General features: G+C 38.2%; 1 protein-coding gene across 5 annotated transcripts in view; it reads left to right on the top strand.

Annotated features, from left to right (window-relative positions):
* HnRNP-K (Heterogeneous nuclear ribonucleoprotein K) overlaps positions 1-14,134 on the top strand; it is a 105,371-nt gene that overhangs the window by 77,938 nt on the left and 13,299 nt on the right. For all 5 annotated transcript variants that reach the window (XM_066283127.1, XM_066283129.1, XM_066283128.1 and 2 more), the window contains 2 exons: positions 2,432-2,504; positions 4,345-4,452. In XM_066283127.1, the coding sequence (XP_066139224.1) occupies positions 2,432-2,504; positions 4,345-4,452 (181 nt within the window). The remainder of the gene's footprint in view (positions 1-2,431; positions 2,505-4,344; positions 4,453-14,134) is intronic.

Raw genomic sequence — 14,134 nt, forward strand, 5'->3', positions numbered from 1 at the left:
CCCCTTTTATGGGGATGAAAAGTCGTTGAATTGTGCCAGCCATATTCCAATCCTACTTGGTTGTCGATAATTTATAATTATTTTTTATTGTACCTCTGTGCTTCTACAGTTTGTAAAGTTTCTCGAATGAAGGGAAAACCGACTAGTCAAAGGAAATTATTTTGATGCAAGTATTAATGATATTCTAACTTATCACTGGTTAACGAAACTCAGCAATATCTATTTGAAGAAGCTTGGAAATACGTCTAGTCGGGTTATGTACTTATGATCTACTTAGACACAGCCATCCAGGGCTTGTACTATGGAATTCCAAAATGCCTAATGTACAAATTTGGTCATATTCCCTGATAAATAAAATAAATACCTATTCTACAAGTGTTTGTTGTCAAAATGATGAGATCCTTGTAAAAGCATACTGGCGTGTGAATGATCAACTCATACGTGGACTTTATATAGGTACAAATAATCCAAGTTTCCATTTTCCAAGAAATTCCTCTTTTTACTTCTCACGTTTTATGAGCACCTCCAACCTCAAAGAATTGGCCGATATGTGGATATCTCAATTGGTTTGAGCCATCGAGAAGTTACTTCCTTGAATGTTGTCAAACTTCAATGCGTTACGAACCGCTTTTTTACGACGTGAAATTTCGGATCAAAATGTGTTTCGATTCGTTCTTATCTTAAAAACCACATGATTTTTTTGTTTCATAATGCTTTTTGATTCGAAATAACAAGTCGAACGAAACAGACCAGCGATGTGATATTCTTGCTCAAAAGTTGATCTTCAATTGCCGTTCTGTTTTGCTCTTGTTCCTGAAGGCAAGAAATCTTTTAGACCCAGAATTTCCTCCAATAAGTAAGTCATACATCTCCGCTCTGCCGGTTTTCATATCAGGGACCCTTTAGCATTTTATTACCTTTGTTCGAGGGTTGAACTGTCTAGTCCCATGAATGGTTCCCTTAAATCAAAGCAGGTTTTAGGCACTCCTTTTCCATCATTTTCTAGAGTTTACAACAAAGTAAATGTCCATTATAAATAATTAAAACCTACTGGAACCCAAACCTTTAAGCGCTCTAAAAAGAGCATTTAGCGTTTAGCTGATCCCTTCTGTCCTAACCATTGCGCCTTGAAGACCGTTTTGGATTTAATTTATTTAAGAAAATTTCCCTTAAGTATAACGTGTCTCTAACGTGTTAAAAAATGTAGCTGCCGTTTTTTCCTTTTTTTTTATACCCACTTATATTCACCCTTATACAGTCTGTTTCATAAAAAACGGGTGAAGCTGTAGCTCAGTTATTTGTGAACGGATTTTGATGAACTTCAAACCAAATAAAACGATATTGTTCAGGATTCTAAGTAACGGAAAAGTTGACTTTTTTACACTCAACTTCGTCTGCTACAGGTGCCAACTTCAGAATTTTAAATGGAACTCTCTCACGTTTTTTCATAGAAAGGATTTTTATGATTTTGAGTATTTATAACAAGTTAATGTTAAAACAATCTTTAACGGAAAAAAAATTAAAAAATTTATTTCTTTGTATGCTAATACAGTGCCATGAATATTACAAAGATTTTTAACGGTTCCATATCCTCGTAAGTTGCCTTTTAAACATTTAAATTTATTATGATTAAATACTTCTCTATTCAGGAAACGGCTAGAATAATGACGTACTGCTTCACAGGAGTTGTTATGCTTTGAAAATATCTCTCAAACACATGTGTAATTTCACTGTTCATTGTTAAACTACTACTATTGTAATACTAATAACTGTTTTTACACTTGTAAAAAAAACAAAAAGTTATGAGGAACAACGATGTTCCAATGGTTCAGGACGGTTTTACCTTATTCCTTTTCGCCGGGCCCTAATGGCCTCCACTTGTCCATGGCGCCAAGCAATCGCAGATGATCACAAGATAACAGACACGACTGCGGATGACCACATGACTGATGTTGTCAATTTTTTTATTTTGTTCCAATCAAAATTTCTTTTAAAATCAACTTGTCACACATTATCAAATTCGGAAAGAAACTTTCTATTAAAAAATGTAAAAAAATACGAAATTAATTTTAAAATTCTGAAATTGACGCCTGAAACCCAAGAACTTGAGTAAAAAAAAATTTTCGGCGTTATTTAATAATCTAAACGATATCATTTTGGTTTTTAGCTAATTGAAATCCGTACATAAAATACTGAATTACATACCTTTGCCTGTTCTTTTATGAAATAGCCGGTATAAATCTATTAGCTTGCTTACCTACTTACCATTCTTAGTTGTCTTAAATACGACATGACCACTTTCAGTTAACTCAGTCGCAGCAGCCAACTTCCTAACTCAATCAATACTGCCACAAATTTCTATTTATCTGTCGATTAATTGCTATATTTTTTTGCTTTTATCAATAGTTATAACATCGTTACCTTCTTACAGGTTACTCAGCCTTTCTTCCGATATGGACAGCGTTTGCAATATCGTCAACGATGTTATGCCAAATCTTGAAGAGGTAAGTTGGAGAAGAGTTCCAATTTTGTCGATAGTTAGATGATAAATAATTTTTGTGATGGAATTTCATCAAATAGTCCATAGCTGCGACGGAACATCATTGGTAGTGTTCGATACTGCATTGAATATTCGATAATATCACAAGAACAGATACAGAGAGACGACACTATATTTCAACAGAAGTTATATATAGACTGTGACGATACGATTTTCGATTATTTTTAAATAGGGTTTTTGTAACGTCTACCGGTGTGTCTGTCTTAAATTCACAAATTTTTTATAGTGCCATTCATGTCTGCAATTTCTGAGCCAATACTTCGCCTAAATATCACCAAATTCTACCTTTCCCCCAACAGAGACTCGATGCAGGACACCTTCGAATTTAATTGTTATTACCGAGAAGAAATAGTTTAAAAAAAAATGCAATATTATTCTTCCTTTTAACTTCATATTGCGTTTTTGACTATTAAATGACCCGGATGCCTATCGATGATGTCAAATATGGGTTATTTTCCACCACATCGTAAACTGACGCTTTTATCGCTTGAGCAATGATCTTCCCGAAAGCCGCGGAATTTTGTAGAATCATCCGGAAAATGTTAGCTAAACAGCATTTTGTCGATCTCTGAATATCGATGTTTGTGAATTATTCTATTTTATTTCACGAAATTTATCGTGAAAATTTAAAAAATCATAAATAAAGTAGGTGCCCTAATATTATGAAACCCTCATAATTTTTCCTTATCACGTCGATAATTCAATCTTTTGTTTTGTCTCCCTTTCGAAGATTGTCACAACACCCCAGGGCGTCTTATTGGCTTGGATTTGTAAAACATGTTCCAGTAATTTGTACGCTGATGAAAACTTGATCTCTAGCATCTCATACTGTCACCAATATCAACCTGTTTTCCTCTATTTAATCCAATATGTAAATAGAATGCAATCAGTCACTTTGATTTGGCTAAATTCCAAACGTTCGGATGCTAAGAGTCGTGTTTCCACGTGCTCTTCACGTAATCCTAGACCCCAAAATTTAACCTTTCAGAGCAACCGCCGCCTGCATTCTCGAAAGGACTCTTTGTATTGGCACGAGTAAGTCGTGTGCCCACGAGCCCAACGGTAAATCCTGTTTCAAAATATTGAAATAGATTTTGCCGTTCTTAAAATTTACTCTTGATCCTTAAATTTTATTCAAAAGCGAAAGTAGATATTTCGTTTTGTCTGGAGTCAGTTACGTTTTAGCACTCGATTCCGATCGTTGCGAAACTGATATTTTCGTGTCGTGTTCCCAGCTGCCGGGCTCACGAGATATAATTAACTCATCATAACTAAACGATTAGTTACTAAAAACGAAGATCTCGTAAGATTCGTAGTTTATTGGTCCGTTCGTTTTTGCTCTGTTCCACAAGAAGGCGCTCATCAATTCGTCACATGAAATCCTCTTCAGGACAGAATAATGGAAAAAAAATCGTCATGTCCAGGAACTAATAGAATTAGCAAGATTCGGAAAATTTAATTTTCCTTCCGCTGTACAAACAAATTGTAACGCGTTTATCTTCATTACATCACTGTAGAAAATGCCCTGCACGTGATAAATCCTCGCTCGATAATATATTTTCTTCGCTCTCGCTTTCGGCAGTTTTCGATTGGTTGGCAAGTAGGAATTAATCTGTTTGGAAAGAACTTTTTCATTGAGGGTTTTTGCAAGGGGACTCTTTAAAAGGGTTTTTTTTTTTGGTAACTTGTCCGACGTAATGTTGCAAGGTTCAATCAGTAATTCCCCTATACCAATTTGGGCCTAAAACTCACTTAAAACGATCAAATTATTTTCAAATTTCCAGAACGGAGCCACCGTCGGAAATGACATTGACATGAGAATGATGGTCCATCAAAGCCAGGCTGGATGTATCATCGGCAAAGGCGGGTGCAAGATCAAGGAAATCAGAGAGGTAAGTTTTTTTATTACTTTTTGATGTTTTCTTGAAGTAAAAAACCTCCAAAGTATATTACGCTGCATCAACGCAAACTTTTACTGACCTAAAAACTACATTACCAACTTCTATTAAGTCGATAACTCTCGAAAGGCAGCAGTAAACTGCGGAGTTCGTGCCGCAGAAATCGCAAGAAGGGAATTGGAACAAACTAAACCGATGAGGGGATTTCACGCGGACTTAGTTCGTCCGGTTTCTTTGATGTTGCTAAATTCACATTGAGAGCTTTTAGTCTTCGCAATTGTCGCAAAAAGCTCACTAAGCTCTTTTTTCAAACATTTATAGCATTGCAATTAAGGCCTTGCAGAGTGATAAAAATCCCATTGTATCAGATCAAGTAATCCAACCCGGGAAGTAAAGCATTTCAAGTCGTTCATGGTGTTTATGGATGTTTTTCTTATAGCCTTTTGCGGAAATCCAAATCTGGTCAAAGAATTTATAAGGGATCTTATTTGGATGAGCTGCGCTTTGACGAAGAATCCGATTTTCCCGGAAAGGAAATCGTTTCCCAACCTCGAAAGATTTGCCTGCTTTTTATTAGGCGATAGACCAATAAAAGCGGCTTTAGGATAATGATAAGAATTTTTGAAAGTCTATAGGCTTGGTATTTATTCCCCTGAAGCTCCGCAAATTGGGTTAATTGGTGCAGGTGAGTCCCAAGGGACCCGATAAAGATATCTTCCGGATATGACGGCGGGTCTTAATCAGTAAAAACGTCAGAATTTCATCATCGGTTTAAGTTTTATTTTGCGTAGTAACCATAACGCAAATGTGCGAAATTATCACATTCCTTTTTCAATTCATAAGAAACGTAGTTAGAATGTAGTAGAAGTATCGATAATTTTGAACTGCCTTGTTAAACAAGCTTAGGCAAAAATTAAATCGTTTTTTTTTTCAAAATTTCTGTTTCTCCAAATGCCTCCGAAAACCATCAAAAATCCTAATGTTATGATTTCCGAGGTGCTCACGGTTGGATTCTAGAAACGAACACCCTGTATATCTTTTTGCCCTTTGTGAGTTCAAATTTGATCCTCTTACACTCTCCGTTCCTGACACCTTTGTATGTTGCATTTTCCGTCTAATTAATCGCAAAAAAAAAAACGAAGCTAGCTACCCCTATCATTTTTGCCGGCATCGAAAGGGGAGTGAAGACAGAAAGGCAGGTCGAGCAAGGAGAATAAGGATTGATTGGCCTTTCCTACAACGGCCGAATATGTGGCAAATAAAAACCGGCGAGAAGTCATCTTAACCGCCAGATGAGACTCGTTACGGAGGGTGGCTTTTCGTATCGATTGGGGTTGTCGGCCGCGGGCGGCGCCGACCCGGCTCCACATGCGATCATGCCACCCACCTGTCCCACGACGAGGACGATGTGGGGAGATACCTGGCTTGTTGACAACACATGTTTCTCTTTATGTGGCCAAACTAGTAGCCATTTGCTCATAAAAGTAATAGTAAGTAGTATGTGCGTGCATTGAGTATCCGTTTAAGTTGACAACAGATGCGGTTTCGGTTTGGGAGTTAAGTGGCACAACTTTTTAACTTGCCTCTTAAAGTTTTTATAAAATGGAGTATGAACTTTATGAAATTAAAGGGCTTAAACTAGACTTTGCATACACTACTCCCTCAACGATAATGTATGCCCAAGTAAATTAAAAAAAAAAATCAGTAACAACGCTACTTCGGGAAATATGGCGTAATTTGTGATTCCAGGGTTGTTTTTATGTTGCTAGACGCCTAATATATTCCTCTGTTTGATTAAGTGTAGTCGATAGTGTTGCTACATATAAAAAGTGTTTCAGAAAGAATGATCTCCCTTTTGGGTTACACGTAGTACAAGTCACATTATGAAGAAAACAATTAAAATTTTTAACGGAAATACCTCCTTAACTGATAAATTTCACTCATTTTAATGGATTAGGGGACAAGTTCCGGACAAACGTCTAATGGAAAACGGAAATTATTTAAAATTTTCTCCAAAGACAATTAAGGATTCTGCCGCAACAAGGGGACATGTTTAAGATATTTAGATATAGAGGGTGCTACATAAAAGATGCTTGAAACGTTGAGCTTTTTTTTAAAAATAATACGAAAATAAAGCGTTTCCATTAAAAAAAAAACCTTACGTTTCTAACTTTTTGTTCCACCTTGTATAATCCGAAAAATATCAAAATGTCCTCTTGTCTCAAATATGTGTTTGATTTAGTAGCAGCTCACGTTTTTCTATAGGGTGTGTATAATGGTTCCTAGGAGAGCTAGTATGGTGGTTTCCACGTACGGGAACACTTCGTTGAGAAAATTTATTTTTAATACTTTATGTGAAGGTAACTCACGTAAGTCGAGATATTCGTCAAGAACGATTATCGATACGGGGGAGTTTTATTTAGAAAAATAGCCTAAAATTTATATGTATTTTTGTCCCGTCCCCTATTGAACTTTAATATAATTTATCATTTAAATTTTTCATTAAAACGCCACCTCTGGCGATTTAATAACCTTCCCTACGCTGTATCTGAGTATAAGTATGTAAACATAATTTTAAGAATATTTATCCAATAACTCCTGCCTATAAAAGTTTTATTAAAATCTTGCCAAGGGCTTTTTGAACTTCCTGTCAGGGAACCTTTTATTGCTTCTGCCTAATCGAATATTGTTGATTTCCCATTTTGTTACGCAATTCCTACCTGTAACAAATCACAACGTAACAACGCGGAATTGCGAAACATGAAACTGCAGTTTCCCGTTTCAAAACTAGCTGAATGCAGTACAGCAATAAGATGGAAACTTCCGGAGGGAAAACCTGTACAGGTAACTTAACTGAGAAAACTTTTCCTGGTCTCTTTGCTTTAAATTATAATTGAAAATACAGTAATATTTTCCGCTGGTGTTTTTTTTTTGCTATGGTTCTAATGTAGCTCTATTAGATCTTAATAAAGCTGTTGTCTTCTCTGAATTTAACCTTTGACATCAAATTAATATAGATTCCATCTGAATTTGCTCCTCAAGGGTCACCCACGCTTATATATTTCTCACATAAAGACATTCTTTTCGTCTTTCTCCAGGGAAACGAGTGTCTTCTAAAAGAAAAGCAGCAAATACGAAAAATATGTTTTACGTTCGCCCCAAAACGGCGCTAAATCAATAATATACTTCAAATATATATCCACAGATCGAGTGTCTTTCTCTCTCTCTCTCTCTCTCTCTCTCTCTCACTCTCTTTCTCCTCTCTCTTTCTCTCATTCTCTCTCGATCTCTTTCACTCCCTCCCCCCTCCCCTCTTTCTTTCTTTCTGTCTCTGTCATTTCCTGGGATACTTCCTAGTTTACTGTTATACCGAAATATGATAGATTCTACAATGTGGACTGAAAGGGTAGAAAAATTTGATGTTGTAGCTCCTCTCTTTTGGGACTATTTTTCATCATTTCGTTGTGCTAACTCTTACTTATATCGAATTCAGATTCCCTCTGACAAGGGCTGTATTGTGATTTTCTGACGTGTGATAGAAACGAGGCACGTGTTCTTTGTGCAATTTGCCTCTGGTGTGCGAACGAGCGTGTTATGCGGAAAAATTTATTTCCCTCCTCGTCCAATACGAGGGAAAACCGTTTAATTAAACGTTTTCCTTCATGCAACGTGACCCTCTTCGTTAACAAACCGATTCTTGTTATTCTTCTCCTTTTGGTTTTGTGAAAGACCTTTTCGTGAAACGCTACTTCTATTCGCAAGCGTAAGAAGGTACTCGTTACTACAGAATTGTGTAAGGACTTTTCTTCGTAAATCCCCCGTTTCTTTGTCGACACGAGCATCGTTGATTTTCTGCCTGTGGCTAGAGATATGAATCGCGAATATTTCCAAACGAGGATTTGAAACGTTCTCCAAATTTAGAGAAAATTCGATTATTATGGCATCCAAATACTCTGAAGTTTTGAAATGGGCTCAACATTGCCCGAAAGTGGATCCAAAGTGTCGAAAAATAGGGGTCCAAGTCAGAAATTGTAAAAATTTACAAATTCTAATAATAAACACAATAATCCTTTTAAAGCTAACAACCAATTAATACTCCCAAATTTTAAGAAATCCTGTTGATACTAGTCTAATAGACCTAGTAATCCTTAAATCACCAGCAGGAATTTCTCGATTACTTGATAAAAACTTAATAAACAAAAATACTATTAGAACGTTTTTAAAAATCTCTCTAAACTCCCAAAATTGCGATAAAATTGCTCTAGAACTTCCAAAACAAGGAATGAGGCTACATCCCAATGGAAAACCCTTTTGTTCGGCTCCTAAATAACTCTCTACCACCACTGAAAGTTTAACAAAACCTCTGTTAGGTATTATAAATAGGGCCTCAAAAATCTGGTAAACTGACTTAACTAAGCTAGCGGTCAACGACGAAGTTCTCACCCATGACTTGATCCCCTCCTGGTACAAATCATTGTTGCCATTCAACTGACTGATTCTCTCTCAACTCTTCACCTTTGACCTTTCCGAGTTGCTCTTTCTCTATTTCGTTGGCAACATAATTGAATCCAAACATTTTCTACGAATTTCCACGGGATGATAGTCCCAAATAAGAAACACAGATAATTCTCGGGAAGGTATATACTTTATCAGTTAGAATGTACAGAACGTACCAATTTCAAAAATTTTCCGGAAAATTACATCAATCTGCCTCTCCTTGAAATTTCACGTTCTTTGTAAATATGTAAAGAACAAATTTTAAAAATCTATATAAAATTTAAAAAATGGGCTGAGGACTTGATAAACTTTCGAAAATCTACTACTAACTACTACTAAACTAACTACTAAAAAAAAATGAAGTGAATTTATCAATTAAAGTTAACGAGTGCTATAAAACATGAAACTGTTTTTTTTTTCGTAGGTTGGTACCACTGTGTATGAGATCTATGCAAAGTTTCATGTCCACCTATGTAATTACAAACATATAAAACTGAGTTTTTCGATTTTTACTATGCCTGATATTGCTGAGCAAAAAAATTGCATAAAATGTTGTTTGCGGAATGAGTATCTTGCCGCAGAAGCGTTGAGGGCGTTACAGAAGGCCTTTAGTGATTCGGCTACGTTGCAAAAAAATGTTTACAAATCGTAGAAAAACTTTAGAGAAAGCCGAAGAGTTCAAGGCGAACGGCCCCCCGAACGACTATCAATATCTACCAACGAAGACCACGTTAACGAAAATCAAAGATTTTGTAATACAAAATTGCGGATTCACAATTTGAGACGTTGCTGAGGCTACGGGCATTTCATTTCGACCTACCCCTTTTGACAGATGTTTTGTGCCTCGAATACGTCAAATCTCGATTGATTCCAAAAACGTTAAATGTTTTTGAAAACAGGCGTCACGTTGAAATCGGTCAAAAACTGATTTTTGACTACCAGGAAGTCACGAAGCGCCTCATTATGCTAAATGAGATTTGGATCTATGTATACGACCTGGAAAAACCCGACCAATCAAGCGAATATCGTTCAAAAGGTGAACCCAGATCAAAAAAACCACGTCAAAATCGATAAAAAATCAAAGGCATGTTAAAAGTTTTCTTCGATTATCGCGATGTTGTGCATTATGTATTTCTTCCGCTAGACCAAACTGTCAACAAGTGTATTGTTTGAACAATATGCGTCGTTTGCGTGAAGCCATTCGCCTTAAGAGATCGGAATTATAAGCAGAAAATTCTTGTTTAGTGTACCACGATATTGCATCGTCCCACGCTGCATGGGTTCTTCGAGAACGATTTGCTAAAAACTTGAACCATATCATTCCACAGCCCCCGTATTCGCCTGATTTACCACTATTGGACTTCTGGCTGTTCGACAAGCTCAAAAGACCGTTCCGGGGATACCGTTTCAACTCTATTCAGGAGATAAGTGCCGAATCGAGGAAAATATCGAAGGCCATCGCGGAAAAAGATTTCTCTGACTGTTTCGAGGATCGGAAAAAACGATGGCATAAGTTCATTGCATCGGACGGAGAGCACTTTGAACATGATGAAATTTATTTGAAAGAACGCATAAAGATTTTTTATTTTATAAATAAATTCATCTTACTTTTGATCACAGTAATATAATCATTTCCAGACACATCCAGTATTTCAAGAATGTTCAGAATTGGTGGAGAAGTTTTCAAATAGATTTCCAATTTTGACTATACACAGCTAGTCACTTACAGCAGAAGGAAGATGAATATAAGATTCACGCAACCTATCTTGTACAGAAAATCCTACTACTGAAATCGCTTGGAAAAGACATGAGCAGTGCGAAAGAGATGGGACTTAAAACCAGACTGTAGCTTTTCACTGCGGAAATACTACCGAAAGTCTCTTAGGGATTAGTTTGGTCCACATTGTATAACCAAAGATTAAGCAGGACCTCAAATTTAAGCTCCAGATTTGACGACTATTCCATTGATTATTGTTCGTAACCATCTTAGTTTTAACTGAAGGTGTACAATCGAATGACCGACCAAGACCAAAGTAGTCTTTTGGAGTGGGCATCATTCTTAAAAGGAACTTGCGATGCATGAACGGTCTTCAGTCGCCATTGAACTATAATCAAGTCTGGTATTTTGACGGTTTGTGAACGATGAATAAACTGTCATCAGGACTGGGATATATAGGGCTGGCCGGGGGAAACTTGAACTTTCCCTTGGAGAATTGTTTGACAGTCTTTCGGACTGAAGTTTTCACTATGCACGAAAGCGGTAGCCAAGTGGTCGTGCAAGTTATCTGTAGAAGCAGAATAAGTTCAGAGCTAGTTCAGAAATTTGAAGATGCGTTTCAGCAACTTCCAGATACAAAAATGGACTCCAGGTCACAAGACCAATGAAGAAAATTGTGAAGACTCCCTATCCCTCTTGACGACTCTGAACTGTGTTTGGGAATAAGAGAAGGTACATGGGAATGGGAAAGAATAAAAGTGACTGGATACAGTCAGTGGATTCTAGTCAAGTCAAACGAGCCCACTAACAAGCCAGCAATACAGTACGTAATAGGAGTCCTCACAGGTCAATGCGGACCAATTAATACGGGGGTGTATCAAATATAAACGGGACTGATTTTTTCTTCGATTACGGAGTGGTCTGTGATCTTAAAGAAGTTGATGCGCAGATGGCCTGCACTGTTAGGGAGAGGGGATAACCAACCGCAATTCGCTCGCTTGCCTTGAGTAAGCAAGGAACCCATGCGGGAGTCAGCAGTGCATGACTCCGTGGAGGGACGGATTATAATTAAATTTTCGGTCACGGAGGGGGTTAATTTGACCAAAATTTTGCGACGATTGTAGATACAGTTCAGGTATAACACCCTGTCAAGAACCAGTTTGTTTACATGATACAAAGAATTTTCTGGAGGGCGCGAAGTGGCCGCGAATGAGCCTCACCTTCGCCGCCCAAGGACAAGCGTGACCAAAGCCAGCATTGGTCAGAAATTTTATAGAGGGATATCATTGAGGAACGGAATATCAATTGCGGAAGTGTCCATCGTATCGTGACAGATGACTGGAAAATGGGCAAAGTGACCGCTCTATTGGTTTCCCACTTGGCATTGAAGAATCACAAGCAACCACGACTGGAAATTTCGCAACGACTCCTCAATCGATTCCAGGAGAGAGGACGAAGCCTTTTTGAATAGAATCGTCACCTGTGACGAAACTTGGGTATACCACTACACGCCCGAATCGAAATAAGCGAGTAGGGAGTGAAGAAGAAGCAGCGAGAGGGGAGCGGTGAAGAAAAAGACGCGCTTGTCAGCAGGAAAAGTAATGGAAACGATCTTTTTTGATCAGCAAGGTGTTTTCCACGTTGATTTTCCTCATGATCGACCCACGATTAATACGCAATATTATTGTCAGTTACTGGATGCAGCGTAGTTGTCATTCCGAAGAAAAAGGAAGAAGCAAGCGGTGAGAAATGTCATTCTTTAGCATGACAACGCCGAGCCCCGTACGACTAATGCCACACGACAAAAATTCATTGCATTAGGCTGGGAAACGCTGGAACGTCCGCTATACAGTTCCGACTTGTCCCCTTGTGACTTCCATCTTTTTGGAACTCTCAAAAAAGCGGTTGACGTTTCGACGACAACGATGTGGTGGTGGAAACATCTGTGCTCCACTGACTACAGGACCATTCGAAGAGTTTCCATGATAACGGAATAAAGAAGCTCCCAATCCGATGGGAAAAATGCGTTTCTAGGGCGGAAGACTATATAGAAAAGTCAAATATGTTTGTCGCTTTAATTAAATAAAGTCGGAATTTGTTACAAAACGAATCTCCTTTATATTTGATACACCCTCGTACGTCGACGTCTTCTCGCGATGGAGAGCAACTTAATCTGCAAACACTACGATGTGACAGAGAAAGCCTTGTACCACTTTCCAAGTGTGTGCAGTTAGTTGGCCTGTCTTACACACAGGTTTTTCGGAGGCACCTCTCTTCTCCAAGATAAGCTTCCATCTCTTGAATGAGATTGGACTCTCTTCCCGGTAACGAAGACCGGCCGATCCACCTAATGACCCACGAGTGAAAAGGAGCGGATTGGAGAGCGAAAAGGGCCCTTAGCGATCTCGTCGCAGACCTACACTCCACCCGTTTTTTACTGCTACTATTACAGTGGTGATTGGCAATTATGGATAATAAAGAACGATTATCAGTTAATTAACAAAACCGTTATCCTGAACTTCGATTCTTGACTTGAAAATCGTTCGAAATTATTCGATTTTCCGACTGGAACAACTTCTCAAGAATATAAGGTGACTTTAAACTTCGACTAGATTGTTTGACCCAATTCGCCTTCCCTTTGACGAACCTCCCTTTAATAGCATTGTGTATCTCCCTGCAGCCGAGCACTCCATAAAATAAGCTTTTAAGTGGATACATCATTCCATTGCCACCATCATTCACCCCCGAAATGAAATATATTATGCGCTTATCGCAGTTTCCTGCGACTTCCCCATTTCCGTTCGGGGCTATTTTTACTTCTCAAACTGCCTCGGTAGGGCTGTGCGCGATTGCTTTCTCTCTATAACTCGGCACGCACCCTTCGCGCCCTTCGTGGCTCAGTTATTCCGTGGATTTCGTTCGTTTACCCTCCCGAACTGGTCCTTTTCCAGCCGGCGCCGCGGTTTATTTTCCGTCTGATTCGAGTCGTTTTTTGCAGTGTGAAAGTGCCCTTTGTTGTGGAAATGTGGCAGGAATCTGGCCCTTTTTGTATAATGATCATGTGCCTGGGTTGATAAATTTGCGTTATTTATAGTCCTTAAATAATTCGAAGAGCTGAAGGTTATTATATATGTAATTGGTACATTAATTTTTTAACGCAGCTGAAATATGGCTATTTTGGTGAAGATGCGGAGGGTGTGCGTCTGAGCTTCAATTCGTGCTACCTGGTAGCTTCCAAATTCAAAGCGCTAGAACTTGGTGTAGATCGCAATTACTGTCGGTTTTAATGTCTTTTAAGGTGAATTTGTCAAAATCAACTCCCATTGATGCCTTAGTTAAAGAGTATTTACATTGTTTTGTATCTACGCCAATTCAAACCACAACCCTAACTGCTATTCGCACTCAATATCTATGCAAATCAGCCAATGCCGCAAATGCCTATAAATAGGCCGGACTAGATTT

This window comes from Euwallacea fornicatus, chromosome 6, assembly GCF_040115645.1.
Source record: "Euwallacea fornicatus isolate EFF26 chromosome 6, ASM4011564v1, whole genome shotgun sequence".
Classification (NCBI taxonomy): Eukaryota; Metazoa; Arthropoda; class Insecta; order Coleoptera; family Curculionidae; genus Euwallacea; species Euwallacea fornicatus.